Below are 14,387 nucleotides of genomic sequence, written 5' to 3'. Positions count from 1 at the left end.
GTGATATTTTCATTTAATTTGAGCCATGGGTTCACCCTCATACCTCATCTGGATCCAGCCAAAAGTCCATGGAACCCAAGGAAACTCATCAGTATCGCTACGGTAATATTTTCAATAAATTTGAGCCATGGGTTCACCCCCATACCTCATCTGCATCAAGCCAAAAGTCCATGGAACTGAAGGAAACTCATCAGTATCGCTACGGTAATATTTTCACTATTTAACAATCCTGCTTTTATATTGGATTTGACCATTAATGTAACATATTATGTTACGTTGACTGGGGTGTCTTTTTATTTCTGTTTTCCCATATGATAAATCGCAGGATTGAACCGCTCCAATGATATTTGGAGTTAAGTAAAAGTGCATTTACTTGATTTAATCAACAAATATTAATCAAAGCTGTAAAAACATATATTGACAGCATTTTACTTAAATGTTATAACTTCTTCAAATGTGAGATCCAGACAGATATATAATATATCTTATTTATCAGACACATTTGCAGACACAAATGATCAAGACGATTTGAATGATCACATAGAAGTACCAAATATACATTTCTAAAATGGAGCTGCTGTCTGTAAGTTCTAACGAGTTTTAGTGTGAAATATATTTAGTGATATGCAGTATTACACATAAGTATGTGCACGTAGAAATATATATTCAGCTTATATAATGAAATGTCAATGATATTTGTAAAAAAAAATTCATTTTCTGAACAGTGGTGAAAATTTGGACTATTGACATGATTGATAAAGTAAAATCTCCTTTACTTCCTCATATGACGATAAATTTGATTTATAATTTAACACATGGCAATTAATTCGCTTTGGTAGGACTGTAACTGATACATTTTATCAGAGTAAAATGTATGGCAGTGTCATGTATGTCAGTTATCTAGGATTTTGAGCTATATTAGATTTGAACTAGAAAGGGTTGTTTTCGAGCAAAGCGTCAAAAACAGATGTCTCCCCTCAAAACAGTCTTTGATCTAAAGAAAGAAAGACAACTTTATATTTAGGTAAATAAGAGTTATGGTTCCTGTACACTTCACTTCCTTCCATTGATCTTCACCATTGTATGAAGTTTTATAAAATTCTATCCAGTAGTCTTCACGGTATGCTCCAGACAAGAAAAAGTATCAAAGGGCAATAACTCACTAATAAGTTTAATAAGAGGTAAGGTTCATGTATACTTCACTTCCTCTCATTGTTCTTTACAAATGTATGAAGTTTTACCAAATTCCATCCAGAAGTTTTCATGTTATGCTCCAGACAAGAAAAAGTATCAAAGGGCAATAACTCATTAATTAGTTTAATAAGAGTTATGGTTCCTGTATACTGCACTTCCTCTCATTGTGCTCTACCATTGTATGAAATTTTATCAAATTCCATCCAGTAGTCTTCACGGTATGCTCCCGAAAAGAAAAAGTATCAAAGGGCAATAACTCATTAATAAGTTGTATAAGAGTTATGGTTCCTGTATACTGCACTTCCTCTCATTGTGCTTTACCATTGTATGAAGTTTTATCAAATTCCATCCAGTAGTTTTCATGTTATGTTCCTCACAAGAAAAAGTATCAAAGGGCAATTACTCAGTAATTAGTTTAATAGGAGTTATGGATCTTGTGCAGTGCACTTCCTTGCCTCATGTTCTTTCCATATGTGAGGTTTCATTTCAATATCTGTAGTAGATCAGCAGTTATCATCAAGATAAAGTGTGAACGAAAATATCAACAAAGGGCAATAATGCAAAATTCAACAAAGGGCAATAACTAAAAAAATATTCATGCTAGAGTTATGGACCTTGTGCACTGCACTCCCTCGTCTCATGATTTTTCCATATATGAAGTTTCATATCAATAGCAGTAGTAGATCAAGAGTTATCGTCCGGACAAAGTGTGAAAAAAAATATCAACAAAGGGCAATAACTCAAAAAGTATTTATGCTAGAGTTATAGCCCTTGTGCACTGCACTTCCCCTCATTATGCTCTTTCCATATATGAAGTTTCAATTCAATAGCAACAGCAGTTCAGGAGTAATCGTCCGGACAAGAAGTGTGACAGACAGACAACAGACAGACAGACAGACAACAACAGACAACTCTGACAAAAACAATATGTCTCCCCCATATATATATGGGGGGAGACATAATTAATCTGTACCAACTCTTTATATCTTTCTGAGGAAAAAAATTAAAATTATCAATTGTTAATCGTTTAAACATTCATGTACCCTGGCATATATAACACATATTTGGCAATTACTTTTAATAAAGCACAATTATTGATTTTATTGTTTTATTCATATCATTATTAAAGTTTTCATTTCCTAAATGATTTTGCGTCTAAAACTGATATTCCATTGCATTAAGAGAATGCTACATTTGATCATAAAATTGTATGTGAAAGATATAGGGTAGCCATCTTTAATTTGACACAATGACAGCTATATTGACGAAGGGAATTGTGGCAACTTGTCATTTCATATTCAATTTAAATATTGAAGTTTAAATAAATGATCCATTAACCAACTCTTCAATGTATTGAAACATCTTGAGAACAACCTTGTATGATACGTATGTACGGTAGCCATCTTGGATTTGGCAGCCATATTGGATTTTGAAAATGTGGCATCACTTATTTGTGGGTTGCCTGAATATGAATATTGGATAAAGACGATTTTATAAACTGTTCATTTCTTTCCAGACAACCCATATGTGACATAAGTCTATATATAAACTATTGATATATGCAGGGTTTCACCTAGGATTTTGAAACCTTTAGTCACTTTTGCGGAAGACAAAAACTTGCCACTTTTTTTTTCAAGCCAATAAATTCATAAGCGTATAAATAAATAAAAAAACACATCATTATTTCATGTTTAGTATTTTATAAATATTTTATAAAGTAATTATTTTTTAACTCCCACCATAATACACAACGGCACTTTGTGCTTATGTCATGGCCCGGTGTCCGTCGTCGTCCGTCGTCGTCGTCCGTAAACTTTTTTTAACTCCCACCATAATACACAACATCTTTACACATTTGGGATACACTTTGACACAAACTCTCATCGCAGAACTTGTAAAATCGACAGTAACAAGTGACTGTGTTATGTACAAGCACTAAATGATATAAGTATGCTTCGCCTGCACAAATAAGTAGGCCCAGGGCAGACTTTTGCTTCAGCACTACAGGCAGCAGTTCATACTTCAACTGACAATGATCTTTGTCCCTTAAGTAATGTCCGGACTTCACCGAAACATTTAACACTTCTCTGATACTTTTGCGTTTTAAATCAATGACTTCAGCAACCATGTCAGGAACAAAATCCTTTTGATACACAATAATTGGTTCTTCATTGCAATGCTTGTCAAAAAGGTTTGATCTCTTATGTGGCCGTGCGTCTTCAGTTCTGTTTTTTGGAGGTGTTCCCTCTGGCGAAGTTTCTGGGCTGCTGTAAGTAAAGGTGGGTATGAAGAATATTTTCCTCACAGCGGGATCGTTTGTGGCTCCTCCCCCCATGGAAGTAACTGTGCAGTGTGGTAACAATTCCTCGAATAAGCTGGATACCATTGCTCGTCCCCGTGCATTTGACATATTGTGTATGAAGCCCATGGCAATCTTCTTCTTTAAATGCTCTAAACTTGTGTTTTTTTCAAACTCTGACACAAAACATGTAATTTATTAATTAGTGTAGTATTATTTTTCCAAGTTGTGTACAAAATGGCATCCAGATCTTTTTGATTTAAAGAGGTTTAGAAAAAGAAGAATTGTCTGTATTTTGTTTATGTTTAATCACAGAATACACCCACACATTACAATTTTTAGATGAGCCCTTGGCCTTCAGAGACCCCAAGGGGTCCCTAATGTTATTTTCAGTAAAAAAGGGTGTATTTTGGTAGCTGGCCACAGACCCCCACCTCCACCCCTTCCCCTGGCAGACTCCTCGCTCCTGATCCCTGCAACACCACAGGTAATTACCACAGAACACATGCGAAGAACACATGCGAATACTAGTAATCCAACTTGCAGAACGTCTCTAGTGACCAGGAGGATTTGAACCGGGGTCCCCTGTCCGACATTGTTATCAGAGCGCATGGTGTGGAAAAAGAGGCAGCATTTATAAGTGATTTGAAGGAGGATTGTTTCCCGGACGAAAAAGCACCACTTTCATTCAAACATTTCATTTAATATTGTATAGTTTTCAAGATGTGCGCGTCTGCGCCAGATGATCATGGCACTCCAAGGATGAATGGGAATTTGGAATTTGGAATTTCGTTTATCGTCAATTTTCTGCCGTTATAGGTTAAATTGTGACCAGCCAGTCGCTATTGGTGGAGGAAACAGGGGTGCCCGGAGGAAACCACCGCCTTACGCCAGGCCACTGGCAGCCTTCTCACATAATCCAGCCGAATGGGTTCAAAACTATTCACATTTAAGAGTTTCTTCTGGATTCTAGACACTCATGCATTATCGGAAATTTTCTATAAGCGAGTCTTTTGTGTTTTATAAGCATTGGTTGAGGAGGTAGGCTACCCATAAACATTTTTGTATTCTGCTAGAGAGATTTCTCTAAACATTTCAGTATTGCTATCTAATGGGTTGACTGGAATAATTACAGCTTTGGTTTAGAAAAAGAAGAATTGTCTGTATTTTGTTTATGTTTAATCACAGAATACACCCACACATTACAATTTTTAGATGAGCCCTTGGCCTTCAGAGACCCCAAGGGGTCCCTAATATTTACCATAATTGGAGATCCATGCGTGACTTTCATATACAGCTGTAGCATCGTTCTTCTCTCTTTTCAAACTCTCCAAGACTGGTTTTAATTCATTCAAGACGGTTCCAGTGTGATCGCTGACTTCTGCAAATGAACATGGAATGTCATTACAATAAAGCAAAGAACTGGAGGTTAACATATAGGTACTCATGACATTTTAGGGTGTTTTTCGGGTGTAACTTTTGAACCGCTGAAGATATTACAATAATGTGTTCAGGTTTAGGTGGCAGATTGATACCCTTCATGAACAAACCTTAATGTTTCAATTAATTTGAGTCATGGGTTCACCCTCATACCTCATCTGGATCCAGCCAAAAGTCGGTGGAACTCAACGAAACTCCTCAGATAAAAGTTTCAATTCATTTGAGCCATGGGTTCACCATGTAATAAAAACCTATCTCCTGATTGTATGGCGCTTCCGACATAAAAGACCATTAACGGTAAGACTACTGCCAGGCAATATCCTTTCAGTTTATCTGGATCCAGCCAAAAGTCTGTAGAACTGAACCCATGAACCTCAAATTAATTGGTCATATTTGAGCAATGAGTTCACCCACATACCTCATCTGGATCCAGCCAAAAGTCCGTAGAATTAATTGGTCATATTTTGGCTGGATCCAGATGAGGTATGTGGGTGAACTCATTGCTCAAATTAATTGGTCATATTATCTGAGCGAAGCTGATAAGTTTCGATATGTGACGCCCAGATATCATTTTATAACTAATTGAATTCAACCCACCACTCGCTTCTTCAAGTGCTTCAACCTGTCCCTGTCCCCAACGTATGTTGATCCATTTGTCATCTGCATCTTCATCATGCCTTCTGCTCAGAATGGGAAAGAATACTAGATAGTTGACGGTATTGTTTGGTGACACAAATAGATGTGCGTCAACTTCGCCTTTTACATCAACATAAGGCAACCTGAAAATTAACCCACAACAACAAGCAATTTAATCTAATTTGCTTCGACTAATATAGAGTAGAACATATACACCTTCCCATGTTTATATATGTTGTGTACAAGATGTAAGTTTGTACAAATTATAATTTGTACAGGGTTTTTGTACAAGTTATAAGTTTTTTGACACCTACCTTCTTGCAACAGGAGATACAGGTTTAACTTATAAAATGTACCAGTGTAATGTTTTAAATTCAAAATAATATACGTCAACCTAACATTTAGTGCTATTCTCCTTGCCTTCTAACTGGAAATGAGGATACCTGAATGGTTTAAATTCTAATTTTATTTTTTTTCCTTATACCATATTCATATCTATACAAAATCTTTGTGAGGTCTTATAATGTTTTTGCATCAATGCTCAGTATTAGACTGTATCACGAAGTTGTGAAAAATTGACAGAAAAATGCGGAGCAAAAGACTGTGTGCTTGCATCATCCATTTTTGTTCAGCAGGTCATAAAACACTGATAATTTGTACAAAAATTCTGTACAAATTATAATTTGTACAACATTACAACTTGTACACAACATATATATATATCCCATTACTTCACATAAATCCAGGGGTGCGTTTTTTTATTCGAAATCGTTATCATGATTCAAGATCCGGATTTCGATTCCGCGTTTTATTTTCCGAATCAAAATCATGATTCTGAATCTGACGAATCAAAAGGCAGGCGTGATTTTTATACAAATCAAAATGGCGGAAATGCAGCAGACGCCAAATGCGGAAAGTCAAATTGGTGGTAAATACATTATAGATCTAACAGACTTCAGCAGATGCATGAAAAATACGACTGGTTTATTTCTGAACATTTGTAAAATTGATAGATTGTACAGAAAAAAGTACTCGCATGCTATGTAACAGTGCATTGAGTAACGGTAATACAACTTCTGAACTTCCAGTTTCTAAAACCACTTGCATTTTCATTTCATAAGATCTTTGTGTATTAAAAAATTCACAAGCAGTAGCTAAACATAAAGCAATTTCATTTGACTCCATTTTGAATATTTTAAGAAAATCATTTAATGACAAATCATGTCGTTTTTTATTCAACGAATCATGATTAAGATTTGGAAATCATGATTCAGAATCCTATTTCAGATTCACAATAAAAAACGCACCCCTGCTACAATTCAAGTGAATCGATATACATACATCAACACTAGCTTTAAGCTATCATCGATGTGAATCAAAAGTGAATCAAAATCGTTCGCCCAATGTATGCTCAACTTACATGATTGAAACCTTTAAAATGTAGCCTGCTACAATTCAAGTGAATCGATATACATACATCAACACTAGCTTTAAGCTATCATCGATGTGAATCAAAAGTGAATCAAACAGGTTAGGGAAAACGACATTTTTAGCTATAATAGCTAAAATTAGCTATAGAGCTCTAATTGCTTTAAAAAAAGCTATAGTTGGATAGCTAAAAGCACAGATCCCTAGCCAGATCCAGTCCCATCTGTAGTAGGCTCAAGAAATAATATACAAGATTGGACACGAAATCAGAACATGTCTATCCAAAAAATGACCACCCCAAAACAGGGCTCCGGTACTGACCTATATCTTTGCCATCCCTCACGTTTCGAGTTATCAATATCTGCCCTGTAATCTCTTCTTCATATTGAAGTTTTAATGGTTACATGATATCACTTGTTGACGCTGAAAATAGCGTTTTCCCGGGAGAATTATTTCAAATTTTCTGAGCGGAAAGATATCAGATCACAAATTTGATCACAGCTTTGAAACTACCCCAGGTGGCAATTATTTGCATATCTAATTTTAGCTATTGAAGTATTATAGCTAAAATTGTCGTTCCCTAACCTGTCAAAAGTGAATCAAAATCGTTCGCCCAATGTATGCTCAACTTACATGATTTGAAACCTTTAAAATGTAGACCGGAAATGGCGAAAGGTATATTAGACAGTTTCGATTTTTTTTCTCGTCAGAAAAACAGGTTAGGATTTAATTCGCTATATTTTTCACGCCTGTTTGTTATGAAAGTTTCAATTTATATTTAAAAATATATTTGTCGGAATATTAAAAAGGAAATCTGATCACTAAATTTATGCATTTATACGAAACTAATTTTGCACTATATCCCGTCAGATTTACCATAGCGACGTTTTTCTACAACATGGAATCAATGTGCGGAATGTGGAAAATTCACAAAACTCTACATAGTAACTTTACATCTATACCATGCTTATACTTTGAAATGTATAAATATCTGAGTTAAAACAGCATCACTACTAGATCTAGCATGTCTTCTTATGTTAATACTTCTGATAGAACGATTAACTTATGATAAGGGCATTTTCCGTTACTCAACGTCGCGTTGCGCATTTTACATTTCACGCTTACAGTCACAGGAATAAGCATTGAAGTCAATGGGCATTTTTAAAACCAGTAATTTTTTCATTATGAACGACGATGAAGTAGCGATTGTAACATTATTTATTCCCGTTTTCATTGAAGAACATGTACTGAAACCTTTGTTCATGTAGGTGTAACCACTATTGAGTTATCACGACGAACGATAGCAGTCATCTCCCTAGGATTATTTTTCAACTGGGTGCAGAAATTTTTTTTCACAATTTTGCCTAAAAATGATCAAAATATGCCAGAATTTCATGATTTTTCTCATTTTCAACTGGGTGCAAATGAGTTTTCACCTGGTGGAAGTCTATTTTCAAAATTTCAACTGGGTGCTGCCCCTAGTAAATAGGGGGTCCTCCCATGTTTTGTGACGATTCTGACGACCCGACGACAGGGATATTTAAAAAGTGACAGACGAGACGACCATTTACCAATGTAGGTGACGAGGATTGCGTAAATAGGATTACTAAAGGTACGGCTGCCCGTAACGAATTTTTCGTTGATTCGGAGTTCTGGCCGAAATCACGAAAAACGCAGAATTAATCGGTCAAAATTCACAGAATTATTTGAGCTGTGCATGCCCACCGAGTTCGTCGACGAACGCTTTTAACAGATTAAACAAATTATTAGCGAGCACGATTCTAGCAGCTTTAGCAACTAGTATAGTCCAAGACATGTACCGTGACACACAATAAAAATACGAAAGCATTTCAACATAGAACACACGATGTAACTGTCTAAGTCGCGCTATTATTAGTTCGCAAACACGACTTTGGCAAATGTTAAGATATGTAGTCCGAAAACATAATGCGACACACAAGAAAATTATTACAGAAAGCTATCATAGTAAATACGATGCAACTGACTTGTTTGCGCTAGAGATGTCGACCGAGTTCAGCTAAAACCATTCTACATAATGTTGGCGAGCTTACCGAATTTTAGTGGTTGTTGAAATGCCTGTGTTTTATTTGAACACAAAACGGAACATAGAATAAAATATGTGAGATATGATGGGAAGCTTAACTCGTTAGAGAAAAAGATATCCTCAGCAACCATATCTGTGGAAGGTTAATTGCTTACAAACAAAGCAATTAATTAATCCAAAAACTATATTTAGTTGACCAATGAAGGGCTCAGCGAACTTGCCTTTCGATAGAAAGACCCGAAGTTTTGCTGAAGCCGATACAAAATGCACATACAATATTACCTCTTTTTATGATAATTAGTCACCGAGAAATTACACGTGCCAAAGGTTTAGCGGCTTACCTCTGACTCGTCAGGTACGCTTATTTTTCGAGACGGGCTTGCTTCCAAGTAGCCTGTCTTGACAAACTTGTTTTTGCGGAGTTGTGCCCCGGCGAGCGGAGCTCGCCTAGGTGCTGAGTGACGTCATCACTACTGAACGCTATAGTTTACGTAGAAATTCGTTGGAAAATATAACATTGGCAACATTTGTTGAATTTTTTATTTGGTAGCAAATAGATGTTTAATATTTGTTTAGCTATCGTTTTTACACTATCCAGATTCTAATTATGTTAGGCTAAAAGACTAAGGCAAATATTTTTACTAAAATATGATGAGGAACTCTATTGATTAAAAATAATACATAAACATACCGTACCCATACCTGCCATAACTCTCACGCATTGGGCGTGAGACTCACGCAACCATCCCAAAGAAAAAATGGAAATGCGTGAGATTTTTGCCCCAATTTCCGCAATTTTATACATACTATCATTGATACATCAATTGCCCCAAAACCAAATCTCACGCATTACCCCACTCTTGGGTTGGCAGGTCTGACCGTACCTGCCAACTCTCACGTATTGGGCGTGAGACTCACGCAATCACCCCAAAGAAAAAATGAAAATGCGTGAGATTTTTGCCCCAATTTCCACAATTGTATATATACTATCATTGATACATCAATTGCCCCAAAACCAAATCTCAGGCATTGCCCCACTCTTGGGTTGGCAGGCCTGTACATAAACAAAAACTTCTTTACTAAAAGTAGAGAAGAAAGCTCTCACGTATGATCTCCACGCTCTCACGTTCCAGCCTGCCATGTGTGGCATGCAAAGAACTTTTCTTGCACAATTCCTTCACCAACAGAACTAACGAATTATTTTTGCAATCTTGCTTTATCCTGACTACTATGAAGAGTGTATTATTGATTCTCTTTATGGTAGGCTATGCATAGAAGATAGGTTAGTTTAACTTTATCTAAATATTTAGTGCAAGCCCTTTATTATGTTAAATAAATGGTAGTATTCAGTGATATGTATTTTTTATTTCGATTAATCGAACACCTAAAATTTCTCAAGTAATTTCTCTAGAATAAGGGTAGAAATGGAACTATAGAATAAGATAGCTAGTAGAAGATATACTCATATGCTAAACGGCTGTTATTTTCTTAAACTTTGTCTCAGTCAGATGCTTAGTTGTCTCTGTTAGCTTTTAAGAAGAATATTTAGGTGTTCAAGTTACAGTCATTATGTTGTAGGAGGTCGACATCTGCGTGAAAATTGTCTTGAATACGTCAATTATAAAATACAAGTCAGGTGGGAAGGATGCAATTGTTGTTTCCTCTTCGTTGCAGTGGCTAGAAATACACCAGTTAGAGGTTGTGACTAACACCTGTTATTTTTCTTCCATCTGGTAGAGGTGGGTAGAACTGTGCATCGGTAATCAACTTTGATGTTTTTCGGCAGCTCTCTGATCCGCTATCTATTGTAACTATTCTACATAATCCTACTAGAAACCGTTGTAATGTACCGTATGTGCTGTTTTTCATCATTTGGTTTTACTGAGATACCCGTAAAACTCCTGTATACACGCCGTTAGACCCAACAAGAGAGGGCTTAGAGAAAATCATCATACTCTACTAAAATCGACATCCAACATGAGGGAATTCACTTCATTGCTAGAATGATTTTTCATCTGAATATTGTGCTATAATGTTCCAATATACCTCTATATATTATGTCTTTGATTATACTAAAAAAAATATGCAAGCTTGTCCATACATTATAAATGCCAAATAGTTGCCGGTGTGTTTAAATTTTCTATCACTTCCTGTGAACTATTTATCCTCATTTATCATTCATGTAATATTTTTATTATGCTGCCATGCACAAATCATTATTTTGTTTGGCATTTAATCAATTTTATTAAGGCCCAGCTGCCGACTAATAAAATCACCTGCGAGAAGCCCACAATATGTAACTCTGAAACTAGAACACTTACTTTTACTAAAATATGCATCAGCAGACACATAGTATTGTAACTTTGATTTGTCTCAATCCCTGATTCTGGTAATGAATAATGATAAAGTGTAGAGAGGGTCTTCAGAGCTTCACAAGTTAGTTTGTTAGTAATCCAGCAACATAACTCAGGGAGTGGTTGTAAAAAGATTTGTTCAGGAATATGTTGTTAGCAACATCAAACTGTCCTCTCTTGCTGATGATCAAGTAGGAGAAAATATACTACTCTGTGGCAGTCTGTTATATTATATTAATACTGAGCATGTTTGTCAGGCAAGTATGTCTCTGGCTAAAGTTTCATTACTGAGGGTTTAATTTAATCATTTAGGTATTCTTTTGATACACAATCAGGCCACTTTGGTTCATAGCCAGAGATCAAAATAGCAACGAATCAATGACTGTAAAAGATAGTAAATTGTTTTTCAGTTATGTTGTAGTACTATTAAAACGTTCAGTAACATAATTTTATTACATGGGAGTGAAGAGAAACTGACCACCCATAAGGAGTCTGAGTGAAGATGTGTACCATCTCTGTCTAACGCAAAGATACATACATGTATATACTGGAGAGGGCGACTGTTTCATCCGCTTGCCTATCACCTGCCTCCCTCGGCATTTAACCTCCTATCACCTACCTCCCTTGACATTTAACCTCCTATCACCTGCCTCCCTCAGCATTTAACCTCCTATCACCTACTTCCCTTGACATTTAACCTCCTATCACCTACCTCCCTTTACATTTAACCTCCTATCACCTGCCTCCCTCAGCATTTAACCTCCTATCACCTGCCTCCCTTGACATTTAACCTCCTATCATCTACCTCCCTTTACATTTAACCTCCTATCACCTGCCTCCCTTTACATTTAACTTCCTATCATCTACCTCCCTCTACATTTACCATCCTATAACCCTCCTCCCTTTACATTTAACCTACTATAGCCTTTTTCCCCTTACATTTAACATCCTATCACCCGCCTTCCTCAACATTTAACATCCTATCACCTGCCTCCCTCTATATTTAACCCCTCTTCACCTACCTCCCTTTACATTTGACATCCTATCACTTGCCTCAATCTATATATAAAGGTTGACTTGCAACAAAATTCACATTACAGTTATTTGATATCAAAAGATTCACCATGTCTTACTCTGTTGTGTTGTAGGTGCAAAATATGTGGGAATGTGATTACAAGCTCTTAAAAGCTAAAAAACGAAAAGCCGCCGTAGATTGGAATCTGTTCATTCAGTCTCTCAATTTATATAATAAATAGAAAGACTGAATGAGTTTAGCTGTAAGTGAAAGCAATAAAATAATCACTAGCCTTTCTCCTAAACGGAATGTTTATGGGTAATGTGTCAACAGAAGACAACTTCCTTCATAAGAAGAGAGTAAAACTTCTCTGTTCAATAGATGGTTCTTAGTAAATTAAAAAAATTACAACTTTTTTTTAGGAGCATGTTTTCATGAAAAATTCCAATATGGGACAACTCTCTTTAATAAAAATTTGTTAATAATACACCAGGGCAGACCAAATTCTTTAACTGCTTAGTAATGATAGAAAATAATTTCTCTACTAAATAGACATTTGTATGGAATACATTACAAAAACAACCTTTTTGCACTAAAAACAAAGTTTATCCGTGACTATTGAGTGAAGTAACAAATTATTTTGTTTACGGCCGCTGATAACATGAACTGGTTTGGTGAGTTTACCGGTGGGACCCTACGAATATCTAAAAGAACTCACTGCAGCCTGAAACCACTTTTATTTTGTTTGATATAACATGTGCTATATTCTTCTTGTTACACTCTTAGCCAAATACAGTGTATGCTACATTCTTCTTTGCGACATATAGTATATGCTATACATATCTTTGTAATGCTAGGTATAACATATGCTACACTCTTTTCTGTTAGGTATAGCACACGTCAAACACAACTTTGTTAGGAATAGCATAGGTTATGCATTTTCCCGGTATTGTGTATGTTACATTTTTAGTTGCTAGGTATAGCATATGCTACATTTTGTTGGTCAGGTATGGAATATGCTGAAATATTTTTGCTAGGCATAGCACAAGTTAAAGTATATTGTCTAGCATATGCTATACTCTGTTTTTCACTCAAACTTAATTGAGTTTATCTAGTTTAATTTTTATGACCATGACTAAAGGTTAATTAATCCATCTTAAAATACAGCAGATTGAGATTGCTGAAATGTAGAGCTTTTTTCTCATGATAGCAAGTCACCTATTTGATGCATGAACCATGTTTTATATGGAGGAAGGAATATTAGGTATACAGTAGACGCTCCTACAAAGTAAATAATCCATTTCAGGAATGTTTACGTCATAGGGATTTTATGCTATACATGTAAGTTGCCTAAACTTCTCAAAACACTCCCTATTAGCTATTAAAAGGAAAAAATCAATGGTAATGTTTCAATTTAATGACTGTACATCAACTGCGGTATTATTGATTATTGATGTATAGACAACTTTTCCCATTTTTCTTATCAGCTTCACTTTGTTAAGAGTGCATGATTATCGTAATATGTACCTATAATTAATTTCTCTGTTACTGTGTGGCAAGCTTTAAAAAGTTGATCTGGTTGTACATAAAACAAAAATTGGTAAGTTATTTGCCTCGTTTTAACCAATCGTTGGAATTGCTAAGTGTTATTACGGTTTCCACATGTGAATTAAACCTACCGTAAAAATTCGTTTTATTATTTTAACCTTGGCTCGAAAGAATGCATTTCATCGTCTGATAAACATGAGGAGCCTGTTGGTCACCTGTGACAATCAATGCCAAATGCTGTGACAGTCACCTGTGCCAAATGCTGCAGAAATTATTCGCGCGGTTTGGCAGGAAGTATAAGTCACATGATCAGATTACGACTACAAGATTAGACTAAACCGAAACAAAACTGTAAAGTGGTGAGCATCTATATTTCATATGGGGTTGTCGGTGATACCCCGAAATGTT

The 14,387-nt window shown here is 35.9% G+C and overlaps 1 protein-coding gene across 1 annotated transcript; it reads right to left on the bottom strand.

Moving 5' to 3' along the window:
- Positions 1-2,793: 2,793 nt before the first annotated feature.
- Positions 2,794-5,732, bottom strand: LOC137404934 (uncharacterized; the record flags this gene model as incomplete). Its single annotated transcript, XM_068091162.1, has 3 exons — positions 2,794-3,669; positions 4,755-4,874; positions 5,531-5,732. Coding segments are annotated over 3 exons (978 nt in total), but the record flags the coding sequence as incomplete, so codon positions are not given.
- Positions 5,733-14,387: the final 8,655 nt, after the last annotated feature.

The sequence above is a fragment of the Watersipora subatra genome, chromosome 9, assembly GCF_963576615.1.
Source record: "Watersipora subatra chromosome 9, tzWatSuba1.1, whole genome shotgun sequence".
NCBI classification, from domain to species: domain Eukaryota; kingdom Metazoa; phylum Bryozoa; class Gymnolaemata; order Cheilostomatida; family Watersiporidae; genus Watersipora; species Watersipora subatra.
The sequence above is the reverse complement of the archived record's forward strand: the minus strand, read 5'-3'. Positions and strand labels throughout refer to the sequence as shown.